General features: G+C 44.6%; 2 protein-coding genes across 2 annotated transcripts in view; both read right to left on the reverse strand.

The window, feature by feature from the left end:
• Positions 1-27,495, reverse strand: part of tirap (toll-interleukin 1 receptor (TIR) domain containing adaptor protein) — a 311,479-nt gene that overhangs the window by 156,999 nt on the left and 126,985 nt on the right. The gene's annotated exons all lie outside the window — the stretch shown is intronic.
• Positions 894-25,977, reverse strand: endou (endonuclease, polyU-specific). The gene is made up of 9 exons (XM_052039688.1): positions 25,968-25,977; positions 24,217-24,336; positions 22,711-22,830; positions 17,970-18,135; positions 16,710-16,912; positions 12,044-12,157; positions 8,230-8,336; positions 2,977-3,119; positions 894-1,008 (listed from the first exon to the last, which is right to left on the reverse strand). Exons 1-9 carry the CDS (start codon positions 25,975-25,977, stop codon positions 894-896), a joined length of 1,098 nt encoding a protein of 365 aa, XP_051895648.1.

Genomic DNA, 27,495 nt, shown 5'->3' on the forward strand with positions numbered 1-27,495 from the left:
AGTATGATTCACCAGAAGGACTGCAACTGTTGAAGAAGCTGGCTCACCGCCACCTTCAAAAGGTCATGTAGGGGTGACAATAAATGTTGGCCGTATTAGTGAAGCCTGAAAAATGAATAAAGAAAAAAATCCCTCTTAATCCATTTTGATCCCACTCTACCTCTTACTACCTGCTTTTTCACACACTGGGCAAAGGTTTATTGGTTACCTTTTGTGTTAACTTCTTGTATTTTCTTTGTTAGACTTGCTTTCCATTTCACTTCCCTCCCATTTCACTTCCCTCTCAACTGGCCTGGATTTTGCTTGAATAATTTACCTGATGTGCATTATTCATTTTCTTTTTCCCATTGTATTCTCTATGTCCCTCGACATCTAAGGAGCTTTTGCTTTATTGCCCCCTCTCACTCCTTCCCTCCCTTGTTGGAATGTACCTTGTACAAATGTTTCAGGTTACTGGTTGATTCATTGGTTTTTCGTGTCAATCTTTGGTCCTGTTTTATCCCGGCTAGATCCCCTGCTATCCCATTGAAGTTAGCTCTCCAATTTAGAAGTTCAACTTTACATTGTTTCTTCACATTGTGCGTAATAGATATGAGCAGCAGAGTCTGGGTAGCATAGGGATGGGTAATACACTGTGGGTTACTGGAATAAGAGCACAAGAGTAAATTCTGTGGAGTCTATGCAGTGGAATGCAAGCAGGAATGTGTGGTCAGCCCTAATAATCTCTTACCTTGGAGAAAAGAGCCTAAACTAATCAACTATAAACAGAGATCATGCAACTTAATTTCCTTTATTTCACATCAGATTTTCTTGGAAGCACAATACTAGCTCACTGAATCATCGGGAAGGCTTCTGGTCCTCACGTGGAGTCCTAGAGAAGACTGCTGGTTTTCTCAAGGTGTCAGTGGGAATGTCGACGCTACATACTTCTTGCCATTTCCATACGTGGACTTGGTCCAGGTGTAGGTCTGAATTTTCATGGTCTTCCCACCAAGGCTCACTGTGCATCTGTGCAAACAACAGAAGGTGTAATAGTTGCTCAGTCGTACAACCCTGGTGACCACCCCTGGTCTTAGCTGCTCTTTAAGACCTATGGCACACTGAGGTTATTTCAGTGCCATTCACAGCCCAAAGATGGTCATAATTGGAGTGCAGGTTACAGGAGATAATGCAGGGACTTCTCTACAGCATCAGCCCGATTTTAAAATTTCAAGACTAGCTTTATGAATTAAAAAAAAACCTAGGATCATGTTGTTTCACCAATGAGGATGAAATCACATTGAATGGAACCTAAATGGTTCCTCTTCTAGGTGGTCTCCTTGGCAGTGGAGAAACCAAATGCAGATTGTGTGACTACTTTGTGAAAACCTCCATTCAATCCGCAGGGGAAGCCCTGAGCTTCCCGTTGCCTGCCGCTTTAATTCTCCAACCCACTGCCACCCTAGCCCTCCTGCACTGTCACAATGAGGCCCTGATTGTCCAGGCGCGTTACACCTTCTGGACTTGATACTGAATTCTGCAACTTCAAGTAATTTGATTTCTGTCATTATCAGTCATCCTTCGGTGATATTGGCCCAGCTTGTTTATTGTTTTCGTCCCTGCCCCCCGGAGTGGTGGATGTGCCCAGCCTCACCTGTCAGGCATGTCTTCCTGATCTGGATTTTGCAACTCCTACATTCTTTTTTCTGTGTTCCTTTTGTTTAGTTTCTTACTCTCCAACTGCTCTCATTTCACTCATTGACCAGATAATTTGGTTTACAGCTTGTATCCATGGTCACCCTTCTTTTACCCTATCAGAGACACCCCCACCCTCCCTAACGAGCTTCATTAGTCTCCTTCCCAGTTCTGATGAAGGGTCTTTGACCTGAAACATTAACTCTGTTTTTCTTCCCACAGATGCAGCCTGATCTGCTGAGTATTTCCAGCATTTTCTGTTTTTGTATCTAAATGAAACAGCCTGCTTCGGGATGTTTATGCCCTTCTACAACAAGGCTGAGTGTGACATGGGATTCGGGTTTGTTTCTCTGGGATGAAACAGACATACCCCTAAGAAGAACGGAAATGGCATTACATGGCACCACGGGAGGCTATTCAGCCCATTGTTCCCATCTCGGCTCTTTGAAAAGCATATAGAGTCATACAGCACGGAAACAGGGCCCTTCAGCCCAAATGGTCCATGCTGAACAGCATTCCCATCTAAATTTATTCCATTTGCCCATGTTTAACCTATATCCCTCCTATCCATGTATCTGTCCAAGAACCTTTTAAATGTTGTTAATGTACCTGCCTCAACCACTTCCTCTGGCAGCCCATTCTATATGCAGACCACCATCTGGGTGAAAAAGTTGTCCCCCAGAATCCTACTAAATCTCTCCCCTCTCACCTTAAACCTATGCCCTCTAGTTCTCCATTCTGAACCCTGGGAAAAAGACTGAATTCACCCTATCTATGCCCCTCATGATTTTATGGACCTCTATAAGATCACCCCTTCTTCTACTCTCCAATGAAAAAAAAAGTCCCAACCTGCTCAACCTCTCTCCATAACTCTGTCCCTCAAGTCCCAGCAACATCCTTGTAAATCTCCTCTGCACTCTTTCCAGCTTAATGGCATATTTCCTGTAGCAGGGTGACCAAAACTGAACACAATATTCCAAAAATTAGTTCTAGTTCCAAGCAATATTCTTAGAAGCTTAGAGATCATTTTTCTTGCAAATATTCATCAATTTCTCTTAAGGATTTTTACTGAATATGTCTACGACAAGTATTGAGGGAGAGCCTAAGAACTTGCTGCATCAAAATGTTCTCTGCCCCTCACTTTAAGTTTAATTCTGTCTCATTTGATAACTACTTTCTGACAGTGGACTCAATTTTTCCTTATTTAGCCCAGTCCCACTCTGCCTTCTCTGTTATGGATACATGTAGAAAATAACAGGCATTACTCAAAGATCTGCCCAGGAATTGACAAATAATACTTACAATTTATCAGGCTTTGCAATGAAGCAAAGAGTATAAATGGCAAAGTCAAACTCGGGACTGGAACCAATGAACTCCGAGCCCACTTGTTTGTAGTATCCATCCCAGTTAAACTGCATTGCCAGAATCTCAGGATAGTTGGTCCACTGTGGAGACAGGGTAAACTGTCAAACCATTGAAACCCTGAGAAAATGAAAACAGTAAAATCTATGTCCCAACCCTCTTCATGATCCTTAAACTGGATCAACTTCATTGGTTGGTATTCATTTGATTCTATACAAGTGTACAGCAACTGGCTTGGTATTCCTCTGCCTGAGGTGGGCAGTGGTCATGCCCCAGCCTGTACAGCAAGAAGATATCTACAGAATTCCATACACTGGAAATTGCCAGAGAGAAGGGCTGATAAGGAAACAGACATCAAGCTTCACTGACTGCTTATAGTGAGAGAGGATTTGATAAGAAATTGAGATCAGGCATTCCCGCCAGCAGTGTCACTGGAATGATTGGTTCACAGAGGTGACTCAGCCTGCAAATTTGCATCAAGCCCCCCTCCCACCCCACAATTCCCTTTGACCAATTCTGTGTCCAATAACTCCACCATACTTTCTCCAACATCCACTAACTACACCCGGAGTAATTCGCAATAGTCCTTCAACTTTCCAACTAAAGCATCTTTGGGATGTGGGAGGAAACCCACACAGTGACAAACTGCATAAGAGCAGCGCTAGAGGTCAGGACTGAACCCAGGTCGATGGAGCTGTCAGGCTACTTCCTACGCCACTGTATTTGCCCACAACCTCGACTGTACAGTGTTGCCATACATCTGGATAGGAAACGAGGAGGGGGGGGGAATTCACACGGGAAAAGGGGGTACATCAGTATCGAGAAGATGGAGAGGGCAGGCACGGTAGTGTAGCGGTTAGCATAACGCTATTACAACGCCAGTGACCTGGGTTCAACTGCATCTGCTGTCTGTAAGGAGTTTGTACGTTCTCCCCGTGTCTGCGTGGGTTTCCTCCGGCTGCTCCGGTTTCCTCCCACATTCCAAAGACGTACGGGTTAGGAAGTTGTGGACGTGCTGTGTTGGCGCCGGAAGCGTGGCGACACTTGCGGGCTGCCCCCAGAGCACTCTACACAAAGATGCATTTCACTGTGTGTTTCGATGTACGTGTGACTAATAAAGAAATATAAAAAGAATGTTAGTACCCAGCAAGTGGGGAAGAGCAGCACTTGGAAAAGGAAAAATATTAACAATGAGGGAATGTAGGATGTCAGAATCTGGAATGGTGTAACGCCAGCACCAGGAAAGGGAGAATATTAACACCCAGGACAGAGGGAATAACACCACAGGTAAAGGTGATATGTGTTCCCAGGAAAGGGGAAGTCATCACCCAAGGAAAATGCAGTATTGGCACCCAGGGAAAGGGGAACAGGGGAATACCAGCACCTGGGCAAGAGTGAGTAACAGCACCCAGGGTAAGGATTTATATCATTACTGAAGAAAAAGGTGACGATAATACTTGGGATAGGCAGAACATTGGCATCCAGGAAAGGGGGATATCAACTAACTGAGAATTAGCACTAGGGCAAGGTAGAAGGTTAACACGCAAGAAGGGAGGAATAAAAAGTCAGTAGGGAAGAGGGGTTATCCAAAACTGGGAAAATGGGAATATTCACACCTGCAAAAGGGATAAAAGCAGCAGCCAGAAGAGGGGGAATGTTAGCACTTGGGAAAAGTGGAAGTATTCACATCTGGGAAAGAGGGAATATTAGCACTTGGAGAACATGGGGACTTCAGCAACTGGGAAACGTATTAATATCCATCAAATGGGAATATCGGTTGTAGGGAACAGGGAGTATATCCGCACTTGGGAAAGAGGGCAACAGTAGCATCCATGGAAGGGAGAGTATCAATTCTTGGAAAGGGGAAGGATGAGTGCTCCAGAAAGGAAAAATGTCAGGACTCAGGAAGTGGCGCCTATTCACATTTGGAAAGGCTTAATGTTCAGGATACAACAGAGGAGGATTATCACTGGGAATGTTAATGCTTGGGAATGGGAAGATGTCAGTATTCATGAAGGCAGACCATCACCGACCAGGAAAAGGGAATACCAACTCCTTGGAGAGGGAAGACATCAGCACACAGGAAGACTGGAATCTCAGTATCTGAGAATGAGAATGGAAATTACCATCTAGAAAAGGGGCATCATTGGCATCTGGGAAAGGTGAGAGGGAAAGGATTAACATCCCAGAAAGGGGAATATCAGTAACTGGAAAGGAGTTCTATGGACCTGAAAAGCAGGGAATAAAACCAGAAAGTGGTAATGTCGGTATATGGGAAAGGGATTATCAGGGTAGAGAGAATTTCACCGCCTGAGAAAGGGAAAATAACGACGATCAGGGATGGTGGGATATCAACACCAGAAATATAGGGAATATTAGCACCTGGGAACGTGCAAGTATCAGCATTCAGGAAAGGATGAATATCATTACCCATGAGGGTGGCACAGATCGCTAAAGCTGCTGCCTCACAGCTCCAGCGACTCGGGTTCGATCCTGACCCCTGGTGCTGTTTGCACATTCTCCCTGTGACCCTGTGGGTTTCCCCCGGGTGCTCCAGTTCCCACCCACACCCCAAAAACAGGCAAGTTGTTAGGTTAATTGGCCACTGTAACTTGCCCCTAATGTGTAGGTGAAAGGCAGAATCTGGTAGGTTCTTGATGGGAATGTGGGGAGAATAAAATGGGATTAGTGTAGGGTGAGTGTAAATGGGTGCTTGATGACTGGCATAGACTTGGTGGGCTGAAGGGCCTGTTTCCATGCTGTATGGCTCTATGACTCCAAAGGGATTATTGACATCAAGGAAAGGGGGAATGCCAATCCCTGGAAAAGATTGATGTTCCAGGAAAGAGGGAACATCAGCACCTGGAATAAAGGATCAATATTAGCTTTCAGGGAAGTGAATCAGCACCCATGAAAACTGGAAAATCAAAACCATGGACTGATGCAATTGTTAGCACTCAGGAAATGGGAAAGGGAGAACAGCTGGGAATGGGGGAATGGGGAAAGGGGAATGGCAGCACTCAGGGAGAACATCGGTACCTGGTAAAGGAACAATGTCGTCACCCAACCAAGTGGGAGTATCATCATCAGGGAAGAAGGAATATCAGCTCCTGGGAAAGGGGTAGATCACACCTGTGGTGAGACAGCAACTCTCAGTAAAAGTGGGAAAAGCATCAAGCATTCAGCATAAAGGAGACACAAGAGACCGCAGATGCTGGAATCTAGAGCATCACACAAAGCACTGGAGAAACTCAGCGGGTCAGGCAGCATTTGTGGGGGGGGGGGGTGGTGGGGAGATGGACAGTCAACGTTTCAGGTTGAGTTCCTTCATCTGAAATAGAAAGAAAGAGGGGAGATAACCGGTATAGAAAGGTGGGGGGGAAGGGGTGGAGCAAGAGCCGGCAGGTGATAGGTGGATCTAAGTGGGGGGGGGGGGGGTGAGTGGGAATGATATCAGAGGCTTGGAGGAGATAGGTGGAAGTGACAAAGGGCTGAAGATACTGGAATCTGCTAGGATGGGAAGGTGGAGCGTGGAACAAAGGGAGGGAGGTGGGAAGGGGAATGGGTACCAGCATGCAGTACAGCATTTGTAGTATGAACATGTCTGTCCATTCTTGCGAGACTGTCGAACTGCAACACAGACATGCATCAAGTATCCTGGCCAACCTTCTTTTCCAATGGAGCAAACTGCAAATTGCTGGAGGAACTCAGCAGGTCAAGCAGCACATGTGGAGGCAAAGGAAAGGTCAGTGTTTCAGATGCAGGGTCTCAATCCGAAACATCGACTATCCCTTTGACTCCATAGATGCTGCCTGACCCGCTGAGTTCCTCCAACAGTTTGATTTTTGCTTCAGATTCCAGCATCTGCGGTCTCTTTTGTCTCCTTTTTTCCTCCAATGGCGTGGGCTTTAAACCTTTCCTTATCATGTGAGATCTTTATCTTTACCTTCAGAGCCACAGAGTTAATACACCCGAATGTATTCAAGTACTTGCAAACCTTAGGGCTTAGTCTGTTGAAGGCACAAACACCAATGTTGAGGTGAGGGAAATGTATGGGATGCCATGGTTGAAGGAGCTCAGATATCATTGAGGGTGTAAGAATAAAGGAGTTTACAGTGAGAGGCAGAGTTGAGGCCATGGTGGGATTAGAACATAAAATGAGAATTTAAAACTCATTTAGTGACAAGAATTCAGTGATGGGAAGACAACATAGTTCCATCAGCATAGAACTAATGAACGACCAGCACTTGATAGCAGTCAGTTTACTGGAGAATGAGGAGGAGATGACGAGGGATCAGGAGCTCATCTCAGGCCAACCATAAAAACAGGGTTCCTCAGGAATACTCCAACATTCCACAACTTCGTAGCTGACCCTACACCTCAATTCATGCCCGATTCCTATTAGGCACTAGAGAAGCAAAGGACTGCAGATGCTGGAATCTAGATGAAAAACACGATGATGCTGGAGGAACTCAGCAGGCCAGGCAGGATCCATGGAGAAAAGCAGGCGGTCAACGTTTCGGGTCAGGACCCTTCAGGACCGAAGGTAGGAAAAGGGGAAGCCCAATGTATAGGAGGGAAAAGCAGAGCAGTGATAGGTGGACAAAAGAGGGGAGGTGGGTGATACCTGTGCTCTGTCCGTAACCGTGATCTGCGTCTCCCCGCTGCCAGCCACTTCAACTCCCCCTCCCACACTACCACTGATATGTCAGTCCTCGGCCTCCTCCACTGCCAGGAGAATTCCAAGCGCAAACTGGAGGAACAGCACCTCATTTTCTGTCTTGGAACCTTGCAGCCTAACGGCATGAACATTGAATTCCCCCACTTTAAGTAATCCCCACCCGCCCCCCCACCCCACAACCCCCACCCCCCCACCAGGCTTCTTCTCTTCTTCCCTTTCCTAGCGCCTTTTTTTTCCTCTCTCTCCCTACCTTTGACCCATCCCCCGGTGGATCTGCTCTACCCTCCTCCCCCACACCTGCCAATCACTATCTCTTACCTGCATCCACCTATCACCACCCTGTGCCCACCCCGCCTCCCCTCTTTTGTCCACCTATCACTGCTCTGCTTTTCCTTCCTATATATTGGGCTTCCCCTATTCCTATCTTCAGTCCCGAAGGAGGGTCCTGACCCGAAACATTGACCGCCTGCTTTTCTCCACGGATGCTGCCTGCCCTCCTATCAGGCACTTACCGGTCCATCGTAATTGTAACTGTAATAATTCAGCTCGTTGTTTTTTTCTGCTAGGTAAAACCGCACCCAGTTGTGGAATCCAGACACTTTCCCTCGCTTCACCTCACCTGTTCCCAAAAGGAATTTGGAGCAAGTGAATTCATGGACAACCATAACCTACGCCAATGGGACCAAAACCAAACGGCAGCCAGTCAGTCTTTTGCGCGAGTGGTCATTGGGGTTCAGACTGAAGAGCTGGAGCAGAAACCGTGTTGTCCCTCCTCACCATTCTACGTTTGACATCTGCCAATCATTAACTGCCCTCTGGAATGGCCTTTCCGTTTCATTCAGAATAAAACAGATCTGAGCACATGACATCAACCCAGCTCCCAGATTCAGATATGGCAAAGTCCCTCAGAGCTTGGTTGACCTTTCAATATACTCCCCACCCCCTCTCTCCTGGTGCAGACAAGAACAGAGTCCCCTTGAATCATCTATTTCTTGCACGTCTGCTCTCAGCCCCTCTCCTCCTGGGTAGAGCAAGAACAGAGTTCCCCCGGTCCTCACCTTCCAACTAACCTCTGCATTCAACGGATCATCCTTGGCAATTTCTGCCGGCTTCAACAAGATTTCACCACCATACACATACTCATTTCACAGGGATTGCTCACTTCATGACCCTGTTCTGCTCTTCTGTCCCTGCCTGTCACTCCTTGACTTAGAGCACTATCCCTTGCAATCGCTGGAGATGCAACATCTGTCCTTTCACCTCTTCCCTTCCCACTATCGAGGGAGGCAAACAGTTTATCCGGGTGATGCTGAGATTCACTTGCACTTCCTCCCACCTAGTGCACTGCATTGGAGAAACCAAATGCAGAAGGGGTGATGATTCATGCAGCAGCCACACTCATTCCTCACGAGTGAGCTTGAGCTTTTAGTTTCCCACCCCATTTCACCGTCCCACTCCCACTTTGGTTTTTCTGTCTGTGACTTTCCGCACTGTTACAGTAAGGACCAATGCAAGTGTGAGGAACACCTCACCTTCTGTCTGGGCATGTTACCATCTTCCAGACTCAAATTCTTCAAATTTATGTAAATTGCTCTTTCTGTCTGTATCAGGTTGTTTCTACCTGTCACCATTTTGAGTCAGTTGTTTTTATTAGCTTGGACGGGTCTGCTGGGCATGTCCAACAACCCTACTATTAGTAACACATAATTCAGACAAGGAAACACATTTTCATTCTAACTGCCACATTAACCCACTTGGTCTCTCTGCATCACAGATATTCCCTTTGTTCCACCCATCCCTCTCCCATCTTTGCTGCTACTGAAACTAACTTTTTGTTCTCTCTTTTCCCAGTTCAGAGGATCCTTGACATAAACGTTAACTATTTCTCTTTCCAGAGATGCTGCCTGACCTGCTGGGTATTTCTAGCGTTTTCTGTTTTTATTTTGGATTTCCAGCATCTGCAGTTTTGTTTGATTTTCATTTCCTCACAAATCCTCCTCCTAATACCCCCTTATATCATGCGGTGTTCTCGGTCCAACTTCTTCATTGATGACCCCTTCCGGCTGCTTCACTGATGGCCCTTCCTTCCCAAATAAGGTCAGAAGTGGGGATGTTCACTGATGATCACACAATATTCAACTCCCCTCCCACTCCTCCAATGGATCACACCTGTGTGCAGCAAGTCTTGGAAGATATTCCAGCATGGGTTGCCAAGAGACAAGTAACATCTGCAGCTCACCAGTGACAGGCAAAGACCTTCCTCGACAAAAGATCATTCGACTACCCTTATCATTCAGTGGCTTCGTCAGCCCCCACTATCAACATCCTGAGGGGAACCATTCATCAGAAAGTCAACTGGATCTGCCACATAACACAGTTGCTACAAGAGCAGGTCAGAAGCTGGGTATCCTCCTACCACCTGACATTCTGAAGCTTTTCCACAACCTGCAAGCCACGGATCAAGAGGAAAAGTGAGCAATCTTCTGCAGGCCAATTCACTTACCCCTTCTCTTCAAGCAACTAATACTCGATCTATGTCAATCTACAATGTGCTTGCCGCTCCTTCTACCACTGCCTCGCATTCACAGTGCCATGCTCTTCTTATCACGGTGAAGTTACAGGAGCTGTCTTCTGCCCGGCATGACACGATCCACCCTCACTGCACACACAGGAGCGGTGCTTCACGGAAAACAATGAAAAGGAAGACTTTGCATCTGAAACTACTGCGGGTGTGAAGTGGGCTGGATTAGAGTTGAGTGTTCCATGTGGCGAGAACCTGGCACAAGCAGGCTGTGCCAGTGACCTGGTGAAGTGGCCGTCAATGACACACCAAGTTGCAGCAGCAGATGGAGCAGGTTTCCCTTCAGGTGCAGTGAGAAGCCAGCCAGAATTGTAGTGCTGCAGCGTGGACTGGCAGGCAGCTGCTTGCTGACATCCTGACCTGGCTCCATCCGCCTTTTTTTGACTACCTCCACCTTTTATCCACCCGCCTCTCGTCTCCCAACTCCACCCCTCCCCCTTCCCCTCCTGGGTCCTTCTGCCCATCATCCTTCACCCCTCCTCAGTCCATCTATCACCTCCCGATTCTTGTCTCACCCCTCCCCCTTTGCTCTTTATACCAGCTATCCTCCCTCTCCACTCTCAGTCCTGATGCGGGGTCTCGACCCAAAACATTGACAATTCCTTACCCCAGCAGGTGCTGCTCAACCTGCTGAATTCCTCCAGCAGATTATTTGTTGCTCCACGTCCCTTTTATTTGTACTGCTAGTTACATCCTTAAAAACTCTGATTTATGAAATATGAATTCACTTTTATAAATCCATGGTGATTCTGCCCAGTTTTGTTAATATTTTCCAAGTGTTCTGTTACCCAGTCTTAAATACTTTGTCAATCTTTATGTACAATGGCAAATATGAAAATTTGAAATGATTCAAGCATGAAATGATGGAAAAGAGAAAGCAAGATTGATTTTCATAGTGTGCCTTACATGATTTCAACATTTCCCAAAACACCTAATACTGATTCAAATGCTTTTTGCAAAAATATGAAGCAGGATTGTGAAACTAATGATAAAAATATGATGGCAAGAGTCTGACAGTGGAAAAGTGCTGGTGAAAATAATGTTGGTGAAAGAGTGAAAGTGTAACAGATAATCTTCCGGTTGAAATGTGAAGGCGGAAGTGTAAGGCTGAAAAAGTGACTGTGACTTTATCTGAAAGTGGGACAAAAAAGCTGGAGATGTGGTGGTGAATGTGGGGCAGTGAACGTGCAGTGGAGAAAGTGTCATGGTGAAAACGTGACATTGAAAGTGTAATGATGAAGGTATGACACTTTCACAGATAAAAGTCAAGCGTCGAGTTTATTGTCAGATGCACAAGCACGTGTGCACAGGTGCAATGAAGAACTTGCAGCAGCATCACAGGCACACAGCATCAGATAAGCAGCATTCACAAGAAAAACATAAATTAAACATAAATTATACACAATTTTTGCAACTAGAAAATTATGTCCATTTTAGTGCAAAGTGAACAAAATGTTCGTGGTGTTGCTAAACTGTAATGATTTCATTATCTAAATGAAATATTAACACAGGTCATTGTTATACAACAGGAAGTGAGCAAAAGACGTGACTGAATATATAACTAATGAATCGAAGGGTTAGCATGCACCCAGTTTTGGTTTTAGGACACTGTTCAGTTTTGTTAAACAAGATCCTGATATTCCAGGTTCTTACAATACTGACCTGGAATTGTATGGAAATTCTCCATAGCCAAAGTCATAGATTCTCCTGACCATGAAAATTTCGTCAAGGGATCCATTACACACCTGAAAAGACATGCTCAAAACCACTGGAATCTAGGATGTTTTCAGCTCTGGAGTACAGGCCAAACCACATCTTCTTCAGGTCTTCTTCAAAATCCGTTACGTAATTGTACAATTCTGTGAACAGGGAGACAAAGATCACATGAAAACCAAACCTTTAAGATGTGTGCATGGAACCTTGTATGTGTGTGAAACAGCTTGTGTGTGTATATGTGAATGTCTATGTGTAACATTGGGTGTATCTGTATGTGATAGAAAGTCTGCATGTGATACCGTGTGACAGTGTGCATAAAATGACATATGAAAGTGTGGGAGTGCATGCATGAGAGAGACTGAGAGAGACAGTGTGTGAATATACTTTGTGTGTGTCACAGAGTGAGTAAGTCTGTCATGCAGCACCTGTGGAAAGAGAAACACAGGCTACGATAGTTTGGGTAACAGAAATTTGCCCTTTACAGAATTCACAAATCACTACTAAAAATCTGGGACACGGAGAAAAAACTTGCTCTTACGAAATCCAGTTGAAGCAAAGTAAATAACTAAACACAAAATTATTTTTTCAACTCGCGTTTTTTTGATGCATGCACAGATGACGCGGCTTTGCATTATGGAAAACTGCGATATGGACAGTTTTCTAGGAATGCAAACCCTGTGCCACAGGGGTTGCATGTAGTGTTAACACCCCAGGTCAGTAAAAGTTCATCTTTATAAAAACACTTACCTTGTACATATTGTACCTATTTTGTTTATCCTTCTTATTATCTTGTATCTTACATCCCTTATATACTGCATAAATTGTGTATCCTTTTTATACAGTATATCCTGTACATATTGCATATTTTGAGTATATTATGTACACCATATATTTTTGATCTGTTGATATCTTTTATACTGTATATAAAGTCTGTGTGGTCTGCTCTGCATGTACTTTCTGTTCTTTCCATATCATGTATTCTTTTATATATTGTTTATTACGTACATACTGTACCTTTATTATATTTTTTGTCCTGTGAATATTGTGCAGCAATATTGGTTTTGGTATTGGTTTATTATTGTCACTTGCACCGAGGTACAGTGAAAAGCTTGTCTTACAAACCGATCGTACAGGTCAATTCATTACACAGTGCAGTTACATTGAGTTAGTACAGAGTGCATTGATGTAGTACAGGTAAAAACAATAACAGTACAGAGTAAAGTGTCACAGCTACAGAGAAAGTGCAGTGCAATAAGGTGCAAGGTCACAACAAGGTAGATCGAGAGGTCAGAGTCCATCCCATCGTATGAGGGAACTGTTCAATAATCTTATCACAGTGGGGTAGAAGCTGTCCTTAAGTCGGGTGGTACGTGCCCTCAGGCTCCTGTATCTTCTACCCAATGGAAGAGGAGAGAAGAGAGAACGTCCCGGGTGGGTGGGGTCTTTGATTATGCTGGCTACTTCACCAAGACAATGAGAGGTAAAGACAGAGTCCAAGGAGGGGAGGCTGGTGTTCGTGATGCACTGGCCTGTGTCCACAACTCTCTACAGCTTCTTGCGGTCCTGTGCAGAGCAGTTGCCATACCAAGCCGTAATACATCCAGATAGGATGCTTTCTATGGTGCATTGGTAAAAGTTGGTGAGAGTCAAAGGGGACAAACTAAATTTCTTTAGCCTCCTGAGGAAGTAGAGGCACTGGTGAGCTTTCTTGTCTGTGGCATCTACGTGATTTGACCAGGACAGGCTGTTGGTGATGTTCACACCTAGGAACTTGAAGGTCTCAACCCTCTCAACCTCAGCACCATTGATGTAGACAGGTGCATGTACACTGCCCCCTTTCCTGAAGTCAATGACCAGCTCTTTTGTTGACATTGAGGGAAAGGTTGTTGTTATGACACCATTGCACTAAGCTCTCTATCTCCTTCCTGTACTCCGACTCATCGCTGTTTGAGACACGGCCTACAACGGTGGTATCATCTGCAAACTCGTAGCTGGAGTTAGAGCAGAATCTGGCCACACAGTCGTGAGTGTATAGGGAGTAGAATAGAGGGCTGAGGACGCAATGCAACTTTCACATACTTCATTTATATTGTGTACTCAGTATCTTTACCCACCTCTTATCTACAGAGAGTGTAGCTGTCTTATACCCTACAGAATTCATGTGTTCAAACTTTTTTAGGTGTTGCCCTACTGTGGAAAGATTTTCTTTCACTTCCCCTGCACCCCTATTATCCATTCGTAATAATAAACATTGAATAACAACTATTTGACCATTATTTTACCCCTCTTGTAAACACATAGTCTGAAAACCTAGGATATGAGTACAAGAGTTGGGACGTCATGTTATAACTCTGAGACTGCACTTGGAGTATTGCGTGTAATACTAGTCGCCTTGTTGAAGGAAAGGTGTCACTAAGCTGGAAAGGGTGCTGAAAAGATTCACAGGGATGTTATCGGGACTGGAGGGCTTGAGTTCTAAGGAGAGACTGGATAGGCCGAGACTGTTTTCCCTGGAGTGAAGGAGGCTGAGGGGTGATCTTATAGAGGTTTATAAAATCATGAGGGCCATAGACAATGTGAATGGTCACAGTCTTTTTTCCAGAGTAGGGGAGGCTAAAACTAGAGGGCACAGGTTTAAGGTGAGAGAGGAATGATTTAAAGGGAACCTGAGAGGCAAGTTTTTCACACAGACAGTGGCGAGTACATGGAATGAGCTGCCAGAGGAACTGGTAGAGGTGGGTACAATTACAACACTTAAAGGAAATTTAGACAGATACATGGATAGGAGGGGGTGAAGAGGGATGTGGGACAAATGAGGCAGATGAGACTAGCTTAGGTAGGCAACTTGGTCGGCATGGACAAGCTGGGCTGTAGGGACTGTTACTCTATGACTCTGTGAATCCGTATAGATCATGTAGTTGTTTATACGTTACATATTTATAATGCATCCCCATATATATTTAATGTATAATCAGGTGCAGACTGTATATTCTACAGCCTGTATGTATCACAGATCATCTTTATATTGTGTCCCCTGTATACACCATGCACATCTTTGTGTACCCTGCATATGCTTTTACTCATTCATGGGAAAAGGGTATTACACACCAGTTACTGCCTCTTGCTAATTACAGTTGAGAAAGTGGGGATGAGCCATCTCTTGAACTGCTATGGGAGTTCTTTGTACACATTGAGTTATCTCTAAGTGTACCATTTTCCTATAATGGTGCCTCTGTATGGATCATGTCTGTGTGTTATGAATTTGCTATATCTTACACCTTCTGTATATTCTGTATATTTGATACTTTGCACATGTATTGAAATATTTTTCATGTCCTCTGTATCTATCTTGTACCCTGGAGATATTGTGACCTCAGTTATTGTATAAGGTATCATTTATATACTTTGTAACTTATACACATCATGTACACTGCATGGGTCATATGTTCCCAGTGCATATAGTGTATATTGACCCTGTACACATTGGGTACCAAATATAACATATGGTCCCAACATAACCTCTGCACATCATGCACCCTGCATGGATTCTGTGACCTGTGTGCATCATACACCTTGTAGATATTATGAATATCAAATCTTTATACTGGGCTGGATCACACTGATTCTGCCCTCATTCCTGGTTGCAGCCCACACTAGCCCACAATCAAATTACATTTCTGCAGCCTGGTGGCTCCTATGGTTGGAATTGGAATTGGTTTATTATTGTCACTTGTACCAAGGTGCACTGAAAAACTTGTCTTGCATACTGTTCGTACAGATCAATTCATTACACAGCGCAGGATGCTGAATAAAGTGTCACAACTACAGAGAAAGTGCAGTGAAGGTAGACAATAAGGTGCAAGGTTTATAGTCCTGCCATTGTCACTGCTGCGACCTTTCTATGAAGTGCAGTGACCTGTGAGCAGTGACCAGAGGGCAGGCAGTGGAAACGAAGCCCTGCCCGTGGACTACACTACCTTCTGACTGCTGTTTCAAAGTGTCAATGATCATCAGAGACATTTGGAAACAGTTGAATAAAATTAAATAATAAAATCAAAATTATGCAAAAAGAAACAAATTTTTAAAATTATACATTTATTTAAAACACATGAAACTACTATTAATTAATAATATATATATATATATTGAAATAAAGAAAAAGAAACAAAAATCCTAACTAAATTTTTCTTTTGAATGAAGGTCAGTGATCCCAGTGGAGAGGTCAGATGCATGTGTGTCTGACCTCCGGTACAACCCTGACTCCTGCACAGTTTGCTGGACACCAGCATGGGATGGAGTATTTACATACACTCTGGAGGACCATTACTGCTGGAAATACTGCCTTATGCTAAATCAATCAGTGCAATACATCCATGCACAGCGTTCTATCTATTCTGTACGCTTCATAAGATAAAGATATCTTTAGCTTTATTAGTCACGTACATTGAAACGCACAGTGAAATACATCTTTTGCGTAGGGTGTTCTGGGGGCAGCCCACAAGTGCCACCACACTTCCGGCGCCAACATAGCACGCCCACAACTTCCTAACCCGTACGCCTTTGGAATGTGGGAGGAAACCGGAGCACCCGGAGGAAACCCACGCAGACAATACATTCCTCAGGGCCGAGTCACATCCAGCACACACACTACAGCCACACGCCCACAGGTAAAGGATTGAGATGTAGGGCACCTACTCTTTGAGTGGAGGACGCTGTACAACTTATTCATGATGGGGGTCTTCATAATCTCTTTAATAAATGCATCTTCTTCTCCCAGCTGCTCTGGTGTGAACTTCTCAGGGGTGCCTGTCATTCGGTGGTAGTTGTCTAAGAGTGCAATGAATTTAGCAAAGGTTGGCTTTGAGAACAGGGCATCTTCATTCACATACGTATAGAGCCTGCAACAAAAATGGTAAAGAGCTGTGAGACACTAAGAGTTGAGGGCTTAAACGTCTGCAACCTGTACCCTACTATTCTGATGTTTTTGCATTGACTTCCCGGACAGTTCATTGGTCACACTTAGTTTATTTTTGCTGTTCAATGCATTAAACAGCAGAATTCCACATTACCGCACCTGTTTAATAGTGAGACAAACTGGCTGAGAGTGTCGTAATGGAGTCACAGACAGTATCAGCCACACTCAGCATAGGTTTTAAACAGCAGCACACAAAATGCTGGAGGAACTCAGCGGATCAGGCAGCATCTATGGAGGGAAATGGGTAGTTGTTTCAGGTCGAGACCCTCCATCGTTTTGCATGTTGCATCTTCAGTTCAGATGAAGATTCTCAACCCAAAACATTGACTGTCTATTTCCCTCCAATAGATGCTGCCTGACCTGCTGAGTTCCTCCAGCATCTTGGGTGTTGCTCCAGATTCCAGCATCTGAAGTCTTTTGTGTCTCTAGTTTTTAAACAGGCTCTAATATGTCCTGGCCAGTTTTATACTGAGTCAGATTATGGCATCACTTATGGAGTCATTGCCTGTGTAATATTGAGTCAGGTTACAATGTCATTCATAATGTTACAGTGTGTAATGGTACCCAGACTTGTGTTGATTATTGTGTTCAGTGCTGCAACCGACAGACTCATAGCAATTCACTCTGGGGCAGAGGGGTGAGGGAGGTGAGGACGATGAAAATTTTAAATTTGACCTTCGGGAGGTGAGTCAACAAGAAACCAAACTAAGATCCTGCGGTGTAAGTCCATGAGCTGCCAGGGGAAGTGCAACTTTAAGATTGGTGAGTTGACGGTGTCACCTGATTGTATTTTGATATGTTGTTTGTTCCATGCTTACAGACCAGCTGACACCATTGATGGTTATGTTTACTTGAAGTTCCATATCTAAGAGAATGAACGAGTGACAATGATATTCAACTGTAGAAGTCAGTTCAGAAGTCACACAATTTGGTTACAAACAGCAGAGTTTCAGATGAACTCAAGTATTTGCAAGCCCTACCTCATTGGAGCATGATCTATCTTGGCTCCAGTCTGGGAGTTAGAAACATGGTCTTGAAGGTTCAAGCGAATGTCATTCTCTGTGGCCTTGTTGATGTCCAGTGAGTAGATCTCCTCAGAAATTTGTTGAATTTCCTGATCGGTGAAACCAATCCCAGGATTGCTAACTGCAAGACAGTCAAATTCACCATCATGAGTTGTAAGACTGTGAACCTCTCCCAGTAACAGGGAGAGGCAGTGTGTGTGTGTGTGTGTGTGCGTGCGTGCGTGCGTGCGTGCGTGCGTGCGTGCGTGAGGGAGAAAGGTAGTTGCAAACCCAATCAGCAAAAGAGGGAGAGAGCAGAAGGCACAAGAGAGACATTTGGTGTGGCCGAGGAGTGACAAGAGGTGTTTCATGCTGCGAACAAATTTGTGGAAGTTCCCAATAATCCAGACCAAAACTAGGCGGTGTTGGAGAGGAGAACAACAACCTTTGTGATTGAGGTAAGCCTTGTCAGAGCCTAGAACATAGGACAACACAGGAACAGGCCCTTCGGCCCACAATGTCTGTGCCGACCATGATATCAAATGAAACTAATCCCAGGTTTGCATATCCCAGAAGAGCTGAAGGATGCATCCACAGAAGGCTTCTTGACTAAATCAGAAATACTTTACAATCTGAACCATTGGACATTGCTGAAAGTTATCATTTTGAGGGAAAAAAGGAACCAGCTCCAAAATTAGGAGATTGGTGAATTTGTTATTGCACTCAGAAAGTTTTCAATACATTGCTGTTTTGGAAATTTCTAGGGGACACTTCAGTGTCAGAGTACGTAAGTAAGAATTAGTTTGTGTCCTTTCAGAACTCCTTATCAGTGAAAGGCTGAAGAAATCAGGGACACAGATTTGCATCTAGGGAGAGGGGCTGACTCCTGTAGTTGGACGTGTGTCTGTCCAACTCACATATAAGCAACAATATGCCAACTTGCCATCATTGTAAAGAAAAGAAAGGAAACAGCCCTTCATAGGTAGAAACTGGTTAAATTCATTGAAGCCAGATTGGTCAGAGATATTACATATTGAAGCAAAATTCACATCACAAGACAACATGATAAAAAGTATCTGAGGGGGGAGGGTGTCATTGCAAATGACAGACTCTACTTTGTGCTGTGTGAGAAACAACTGACAAGGCTGAGAATGTTATAAAATTGAACAGTCATTGGACTGCACCCAAAACTGTAGTATAACAGGTGAAGATGAAAACATGCAATACAGTATTACAGCAAAGCTGCTCCTTTGTTGAGGTTATTGGCTCCAGCTCAAGTTACTCCAAACAGTGGAAGAACTATTTTACTTCTCGTCCTTGGGTAAACTGCCTAACACTGCAGATGATACTAGCAGAGCAACCAAAAGTTTTAGCTGAAGAATGTGACTATATTGGCAATGGTTGTCTGGCTCACATACATATATCAGATTCTGATGAAGGGATTCACAAGGGTTCTTCAACCTTCTACCCTCTTCTGGCTGAAGGAATACATTACTGTTTTGGAGTTTCTGCCCAGCAGAGATGTGAGTACATGGTGAAGGATGTGCACTACCTGGCTGTTGGGAAGTGACTTCCAAAACAATGGGTATTTTATGGAGTTTGTTTGCCTCTTTTGGATTTCCAGAAAAAAATTATGTCAGATATTGGGCTTTAGTTTTATTCAGAAGAATTTGCATAAATCACAAGCGGAAATGGTGCAAAATATACCAGAGAGCCAGCATTTGCCCAGTACCTAATGGTACTTAGGTACTTAATTGCCCAGTACCTAATCGAGCAGCTGAATGCACAGGATACTTGACTCAACCTGGCCTCATCACAAAAATGCAAGATCTAAATTTGAAGAAATGTGCATCACAAATTGACAAACTTTCTGACAGAAACAAAGAACAGTACACCACAGGAACGGGCCCTTCGACCCACCATGTCTGCGCTGACCATGATGCCAGTCAAACTAATCCCATCTGTCTGCACATGATCTGTATCCCTCTGTTCTCTGCCTGATTATGTGCCTGTCCAAGTGTCTCTTAAACATTGCTGTTATGTCTGGTTCAACCACCTCCCCTGGCAGCACGTTCCAGGTACCTACCACTCTCTGTGTAAATAAACTTGCCTCATGTTACGACAATTGTATGAATGTGATTTGAAACTTTCTTCTTGCAGGAAAGGTGCAATACTACCCTCTCCTGGCTGAAGGAATAAATTGCTGCTTTGCAGTTTCTGCTCAGCAGGGATGTGAGTCGCTGTGAAACATTGCCCTTGATTTAATTTTATATCCTGCAAACTTTGATCAAATCACCACTTGACCTTGTAAACTCCAAGGACCACAGCCCTAGCTTGTGTAATTGCACTTAGAGTCCCGGTAAATTCATACTATTTTCCTAGTCAATATAGCTTTCCTGATATCTGGTGCCCGGAACTCCTTCCAGTGTGCCAGGTGAGATCTGATCAGAGGTTACATAACCGTAGCAGAATTTTTAGCCCCTTCTGTTCTAGTTTCATTGAGGCAAAGGCCATCTGGATGTTCAGATACATGTCCATGGAGATCCATCTGTCCACTTCTCAGCCACCTCCTTCACAATATTCAAATCAGCAAAGTTGGCTCTATCTTTAACTATAGATTCCTGTAATTTACTGACAACAGGTGTTCAGCTAACCCATCTGTAATTCTTTGGTAGCCTTCTCTCCTTTCCTTAAATAGCAGCATGATAGCGGCCACCCCACATTACAGCCGTTTGGGTTACAGAAATTTGTCCTTACAGAATGCACAAACCACTACCCAGAAATTTGAGAAATGGAATAAAATTTGGTCTTATGGAATTTATGTGAAAAAAAAAATCAAGACAAAATTTCTTTTTGAACTTGCATTTCTTGATGCAGGCACAGATGATGTGGCTTTGCATTATGGAAAATTACAATACGGACCGTTTTCTAGGAACACACCACTGTAACATGGGGCTCACCTGTACGCAGAATTTTCAAATTCGAAAAGTAGCTTTTGAGTTTTTGTTTGAAACTTTCTGAAATGTTCTCATCTACTTGCTTGAAACTCTTGAAATGAAAACTATTGCTTCATTGGATCGATCGCTCTTTAGTGCATTATTTTCTTCATGCACTATTTCACATGTGAGTTTTGAGCCCTTGTCCCTAATTCAATATCATCACTTTGGGCAGACCTTGTGTGTTACCCTCACCTGCTCCGTAAATGCTGATGTAAAATAAGTATCCAGCTCGTCTCCCATTTCCTTCTTTTCATTAGAGGATCAATTTTCAAGTAGACACGGGAGATGGCGGACACTGGAATCTGGAGCGACACGCGAGATGCCGGAGGAACTCAGCGGGTCGGGCAGCGTCTATGGAGGGAAACGGACGGTCAACGTTTCGGGTTGAGACCCTGCATCTGGGTGTGGTGTGGGTCCAGATGAAGGGTCTCGACCCAAAACGTTGACCGCCCATTTCCCTCCATAGACGCTGCCCAACCCGCTGAGTTCCTCCGGCATCTCGCATGTCGCTTCAATTTTCAAGGAGCTTTTGTTGCCCTGGCCACCCGGTATCTCTAAAATTTTCAAATTTGATTTAAATAAACCATATGTTTCTTTTCAAAGTCCTATTTTATGTTCTTACTGTGTTTTGTCATACAGTTTGCTTTTCTTTTCATTACTCTCAGTTCCCAGGATCGGTGCTAGCTTCTATTTATTCATTTGTTATTTGGTGCCCCTAAACTGTTTAGTCATCCGTTTTTTGTTAAGAGTAGAGACAAATTCTGTCTCACGTTAACTTCTTCACCGACTGTCCACCCTTTGTTGGAATTACCCTGTTTAACAGCAGACATTGTGCTTCATATCACAGATGCCAGATCCTTCATTGTTGTCTCTGTTTCAAACACTCCATTGAAATTAATCTTTTTATCATCATTCTCAGGCTAATGTCCATGTTACATTGGGTTGGTCATCAAATCTGCCTTGAACTTCATGTGATGTGGACTTCACCTTGTTGGTCTGGATAGAAACCATGTGGGAGGAAAGAAATAGCAAAAGAAAGAAGGAATAAAGGGTCAGCAGAAGCGGTGTGGGTCGGGGGGAAGAGAGACAGCGGTGCGGCAACAGGAGAGGCAGAATAGGAGACAGAAGACTGAAAGGAAGACCGAGAGAGAAAAAGAAAGAGGGGGGGGGGGGGAGAGAGGGATAGACAGAAGACAAGAGAACAAGAGAGAGAAAGGAACACACAGAGTAAAGAAGAGCGAGAGAGAGAGGGAGAGAGAGAGGGGGGGAGAGAGGGAAAGAGAGAGAGAGGGAGGGAGGGAAAGAGAGAGAGAGGGAGGGAGGGAGAGAGAGAGGGAGGGAGGGAAAGAGAGGGAGAGAGGGAGAGAGGGGGGAGAGAGAGAGAGAGAGGGGAGAGAGAGAGAGGGGGAGAGAGGGAAAGAGAGAGAGAGGGAGAGAGGGAAAGAGAGAGGGAGAGGGGGGAGAGAGAGAGAGAGAGGAGAGAGAGAGGGGGAGAGAGGGAAAGAGAGAGAGAGGGAGAGAGGGAAAGAGAGAGAGGGAGAGAGGGAAAGAGAGAGGGAGGGAGAGAGGGGGGAGAGAGAGAGAGAGAGAGAGACTCCAATCCAGAAGCCATTGAAAGAGATGGATAGAGAGATGCAGATAGAGGGACAAAGGAAAGGAGAGAGACAAAGACAGAAAGAAAAAGGTGGCTGCAAGTTCAGTCTGTATCTCACACTTACCCTTGCATTGAGAATGATAATCCCGGCAGCAATTGTGGTAGTCGTCACACTTGGCATTACAGTGACAGGGATTTCTGTGGTTGTAAGCCTCGTTGCATCTTCCCTTGCAGGACATCTTTGCTGCAATGATTGCGAACAGCAAGTTTAATGCTCTCGTTGCTTGAAACCAGCATCCTGGTTCACCCCTACCTATTCTGTTAGTTACAACTCCAAAAAAATTCCAGCGCATTTGTGATACATCATTTTCATTGCATAAGTTCACAATGACTCTGCCCAATCCCGCTTCCTTCATAATGGATCCCAGCAGTTTCCCTTTGACTGAAGCCAGGCTAACTAGTCTATAATCCATGTTTTGTCTCTTCCATTGCTCTTCAATAGTAGCATTACATGTACTATCTTCCAGTTTATGGGAACCATTTTGGGATCTGTTGAACTTTGGAAAATAACAACCAAGTGTATCCACTATCTCATAGAGTTATACAGCACAGAAACAGGCCCCTTGGTCCAACTTGTCCATGCCAACCATGGTGTCTTCCTGAGTTATTCCCATTTGCCTGCACTTGGCTAATACCCTCTAAACCTTTCCTACCCATGTACCTGTCCAAATGTCTTTTAAACATTGTAATTGTACCTGCCTCTGCCTCCTCTGGCTGCTTGTTCCACATACCCACCACTCTCTGAATGAAAAACATGCCTCTCCGCTCACCTTAAAATCTATCCCCGCTCACCTTAAAATCTTTTCCCGCTCACCTTAAACCCATGTCCTCTAGTTTTATATTCCCCTACCCTGGGAAGAAATGTACTGTGACTATCCATTTATCTATGACCCTACACAGCCAACAGCTTCAAAGTAGGAATTTTCTTGGACTGGTTAGGATTGTACGTCAGGGAGTATAAGAGTGATGGGCCATAGAGTCATACAACATGAAACAAACCCTTCGGCCCACTGAGTCCATGCTGACTATCAAATATCAATTTACACTAAACCTATGCGAATCCCATTTTATTCTCCCAACATTCCCATCAACTCCTCCTAGATTCTACCACGGACTTATGCACTAGTGGCAATCTGGAGCAGTCAATTAACCCAGCAACCTGCAAGTATTTGGGATGTGGGAGGAAATCAGAGCACCCCGAGAAAACCCAGATAGTCACAGGGAGAATGTGCGAACTCCACACAGACAACACAAGAGGCCAAGAATGACCTGGGGTTGCTGGAGCCGTGAGGCAACAATACTGATAGCTGTGCCACTGCACCAACCCCAATAGAATTTGATGCAAATTAGGATCTGATCACCAGACCTTTGGTAGAGTTCTGGTGGATGAAACATTGGAAGCAGCCCAGGAGCATTATGGAGATGGAAGTGGCTCGTGTTTAAGTGAGGCTACAGGAGTCAAAGCTTAGCCTGAGGTCAGGTCCAGCTTCAGCAGGTGACCAGAGAGCAACCTGCCTTCATAATCACACAGCTGGAGTACTGGCTTTGAGGAAACAGGTTTGTTACTTACAATTACACATGTTATAGTCCTGGCAGCAGTCTCCATGTCCCACACATGCATCATTGCACTGGCAGTTGTAATTGTGGTTCATCTGTGCCCCACAACGGCCAATGCACGAACCTCCATTTCCTGCGATCAAGGGAAGAGATTAATGGAAGGACTAAGCATCCCTTCTTCTGTTCCACATCTCCTGAGGGAACTAGAAGCTCACATGTGTCTGTCCACTGGACAAGTTATTATCCCTGTTCATCAAGGATGAGTCTAGACACCAGAGCTTGGGAATTCCATCATACTTAGAAAATGGTACCAGGACCACTCAGGATAGAGGCGACGTAATGTGGACCTTCCAGTCGCACTGCGTCCACCCACGTGAGTGGGTCTTTACTTGACTGCAGACCCCCAACAATGTGGAGGGTGCTTAACTGCCTTCTGAAACCACCCAGCAAAAAACTCAGTTAAATGGTCAGTTAGGATAGAGGATAAATGCTGGGCTTGTCCTCTCATGGACAAATACAGAATAATCTAGCTCAGCAGTTCACGTATTGATAAATTAATAAACTGCTCAACTTAACGTATCTGTGATCAGAATTATTTATGGAACATCTTGGAGTTTTCCTTGAAAATACTTGTCAATATTTTCACATGCATCTTTGTGCTTTTATAATTTCCTTTCTAGTTTCCTCCCATCACCTTCTACACTCTCCAGACATTCTAAGGTTTGTACTTGTCATGGACATCCCTTGTGTACTTTACCTTGCTCTGAATCTTCTGCAGCTGTCGTGTGAAATCGTTCTTTTAACTGTCTTAAGGATCAAGGACTCTGGACTCGAGCTTTGTAGACAAAGGCAAATGCAGGACAGGATGGATGGGAACAGACACACGCTCACTCACGCACAGGATACCATGAACACGAGAGGGAAATCGTAACTGGGGTAAAATACCCTCACACTGATACAAACAAGCACACAATAACAATGTACAACTTCAGGATATAACACTTCAATGCCCGTCCCACACTAGCATTGGCCCTTAATGCTCCCTGAGTCTGAGTGAAACGCTCCCTGATCATGTGGTGATGCACTCTTACCAATGATCTCTGCAGCGTTGTCTCACTACTCCTGGGGTCATCGAAAGAGGAACGGTTAGGGGAAGCAGCCCTTTTTATGGTGCTAGGAGCCTCACTGTTATGATTTGAACGAGCCAATGGTGTGGGAGTCAAAGACAAAGGTTCCTGCCGCAGCCAATGCTCAGGCAGGTTCAGAGACAAAGGATACTGGTCAGGCAAGTTCAGACGCAAAAGGTACTGTCACACCTGAGGGGTGGGTGGAGCCACACCTTGATTGACAGTAGTATCACTTCCGCTCAGGGGAGCAATGCCGTCCTCCAGTCAGCGGGGGCCAGTGTCGTTATTGTCACGTGACAGCCGTGTGGATTTCTCACAACAGCAGCGTCAGTGGAGATCTAGAAGCAGGAGCTCCACATTTTCATGGATACATACTTGTTTTGAACCATCACTATCTCCTCCCTTCAACATCTCCCATTGCATTGACATCATTTCATCACTGAAGTTACTGCCATTCACCTCTCCCCTACTGTTCCCACTGTCACCACTGTTACTTATCAGAATCCAGCACTAATAGCCCTTTGTGTTCTTGCTTATCTTCCTTCAGTAGCTGTCCCCAACCTCCACCCTCCCCCCCATCTCGCTCCCATCTGCCTCTCATTTCTTCTTTGTTTGTTTGTCTCCATCTATCACTAACCTGCCACCATCTCCCAACTCTAAGCCCCCTCCCCACCCCTACCTTGCATCACCTCTCACCCCTCCTTAGTCCACCAATCACTTTGGGCTCCTGTTCGTCACTCCCCCTCTCCTCTTTATACCGGCCATCTCCCCTTTCCACTCTCAGTCCTGACGCAGGGGTTCGACCCGAAGCGTCGACAATTCCTTTCCTCCCCACTGATGCTGCTCGACCCGCTGAGTTCCTCCAGCAGATTGTTTGTTGCTCCAGATTCCAGTGTTTGCAATCTCTTGTGTCTCCCTCTTGACATTATTTTGGTCCGGTAAAACTGGCCTCACTTTAAGTTAGAATTTTTACTTTATCTTTGTCCTTCTCCATTATTCACTGCCCACAATATGTTCTTTTACTGTCACCTTTTCCTCCTGCCCATGTTTGTATCCTAAAACTAAGGTTGGTACTGTGCCTCTCTTGTTGCACTTGCTACATATTGTTAGACAACTTCTCTTGAATGCATTTCAGAAATCCTGCTGCTGTAATGGCATGGTATCAGAATAGCATTCCGGTGGTTGAAATACCTAAGCATCCACAACTATATTTCTATTTGCATTTTTCAGAAACTTGCCTACATTACTTCCCCCTCTGTATTCCCCTGTAAGCTACGTGACCTATTAGACACTCCCATCCACATAAGTGTGAATGCAGACCCCCAACAATGTGGAGGGTGCTTAACTGCTTTCTGAAGTCATCCAGCAAGCAACTCAGTTAAGTGGTCAGTAAGGACAAAGAATAAGCACTGGGCTTGTTGTCTCATGGACAAATAAATACAAAAAGTACACTCTGTGTACAGACAATTGGGTCTGGTACATGTTGTAGAGTCTCAATTGAATGCCAGGCTGGGGTACTTTGAAGGCATTCACTATTGACAGGTGTATCTGGGACAGATTTGAGGGACACGATATATTAACAGGTGGGTGAGAAACACATTTTAGGGATCCTGTGTATGGACAAAGTCAAAGTCATATTCATATTCATCGCCATATGCCCAAGTACATGTATGTACAGGTGTAATGAAAAACCTATTTGCAGCGGCATCACAGGCATGTAGAATCAGATAGGTAGAATTCACAAGAAAAACATAAATTAAACGTAAAATATACACAATTTTTACAAGAAAGAACATAATTAGAACAAAAAAAGTCCATTGTCGTGCAAAGTGATTGAAGTGGTCATAGTGCCAAGACAGGTTGTGCTTGATGTACTTGAGGGATTCTACATGAATTGGTGGTGCTGTAGTACCTTATAGTGTCACTGGCTATGGATCGATAGCCTTTGGATATATTTTGGGTGCTTTGCATGGAACCGATCGTCATAACTTTCCACACGGACCAGTGACTCTGGGACAGATTGGACAGACTAGCTGGGTGTCAATTGCTCCTGGAATGCACTGCAGACAGTCTGCTAACAGTCAGGTATGCCTAACATACATTCCAGGTGTCCTGTGTGGACTGCTGAGGCATGTGTCACCTAGCACGGTCTCTGTAATGGCTGG

Source organism: Pristis pectinata, chromosome 27, assembly GCF_009764475.1.
Source record: "Pristis pectinata isolate sPriPec2 chromosome 27, sPriPec2.1.pri, whole genome shotgun sequence".
Taxonomy (NCBI): Eukaryota; Metazoa; Chordata; class Chondrichthyes; order Rhinopristiformes; family Pristidae; genus Pristis; species Pristis pectinata.

Coding starts and splice junctions, on each gene's coding strand:
- endou (XM_052039688.1), bottom strand. Junction 12,158..16,709: donor CAGCGTCCTCCACTCAAAGA/GTAGGTGCCCTA, acceptor CCCTGTTCACAG/AATTGTACAATTACGTAACG. Junction 1,009..2,976: donor ATTGCAAAGCCTGATAAATT/GTAAGTATTATT, acceptor TTGTTTGCACAG/ATGCACAGTGAGCCTTGGTG.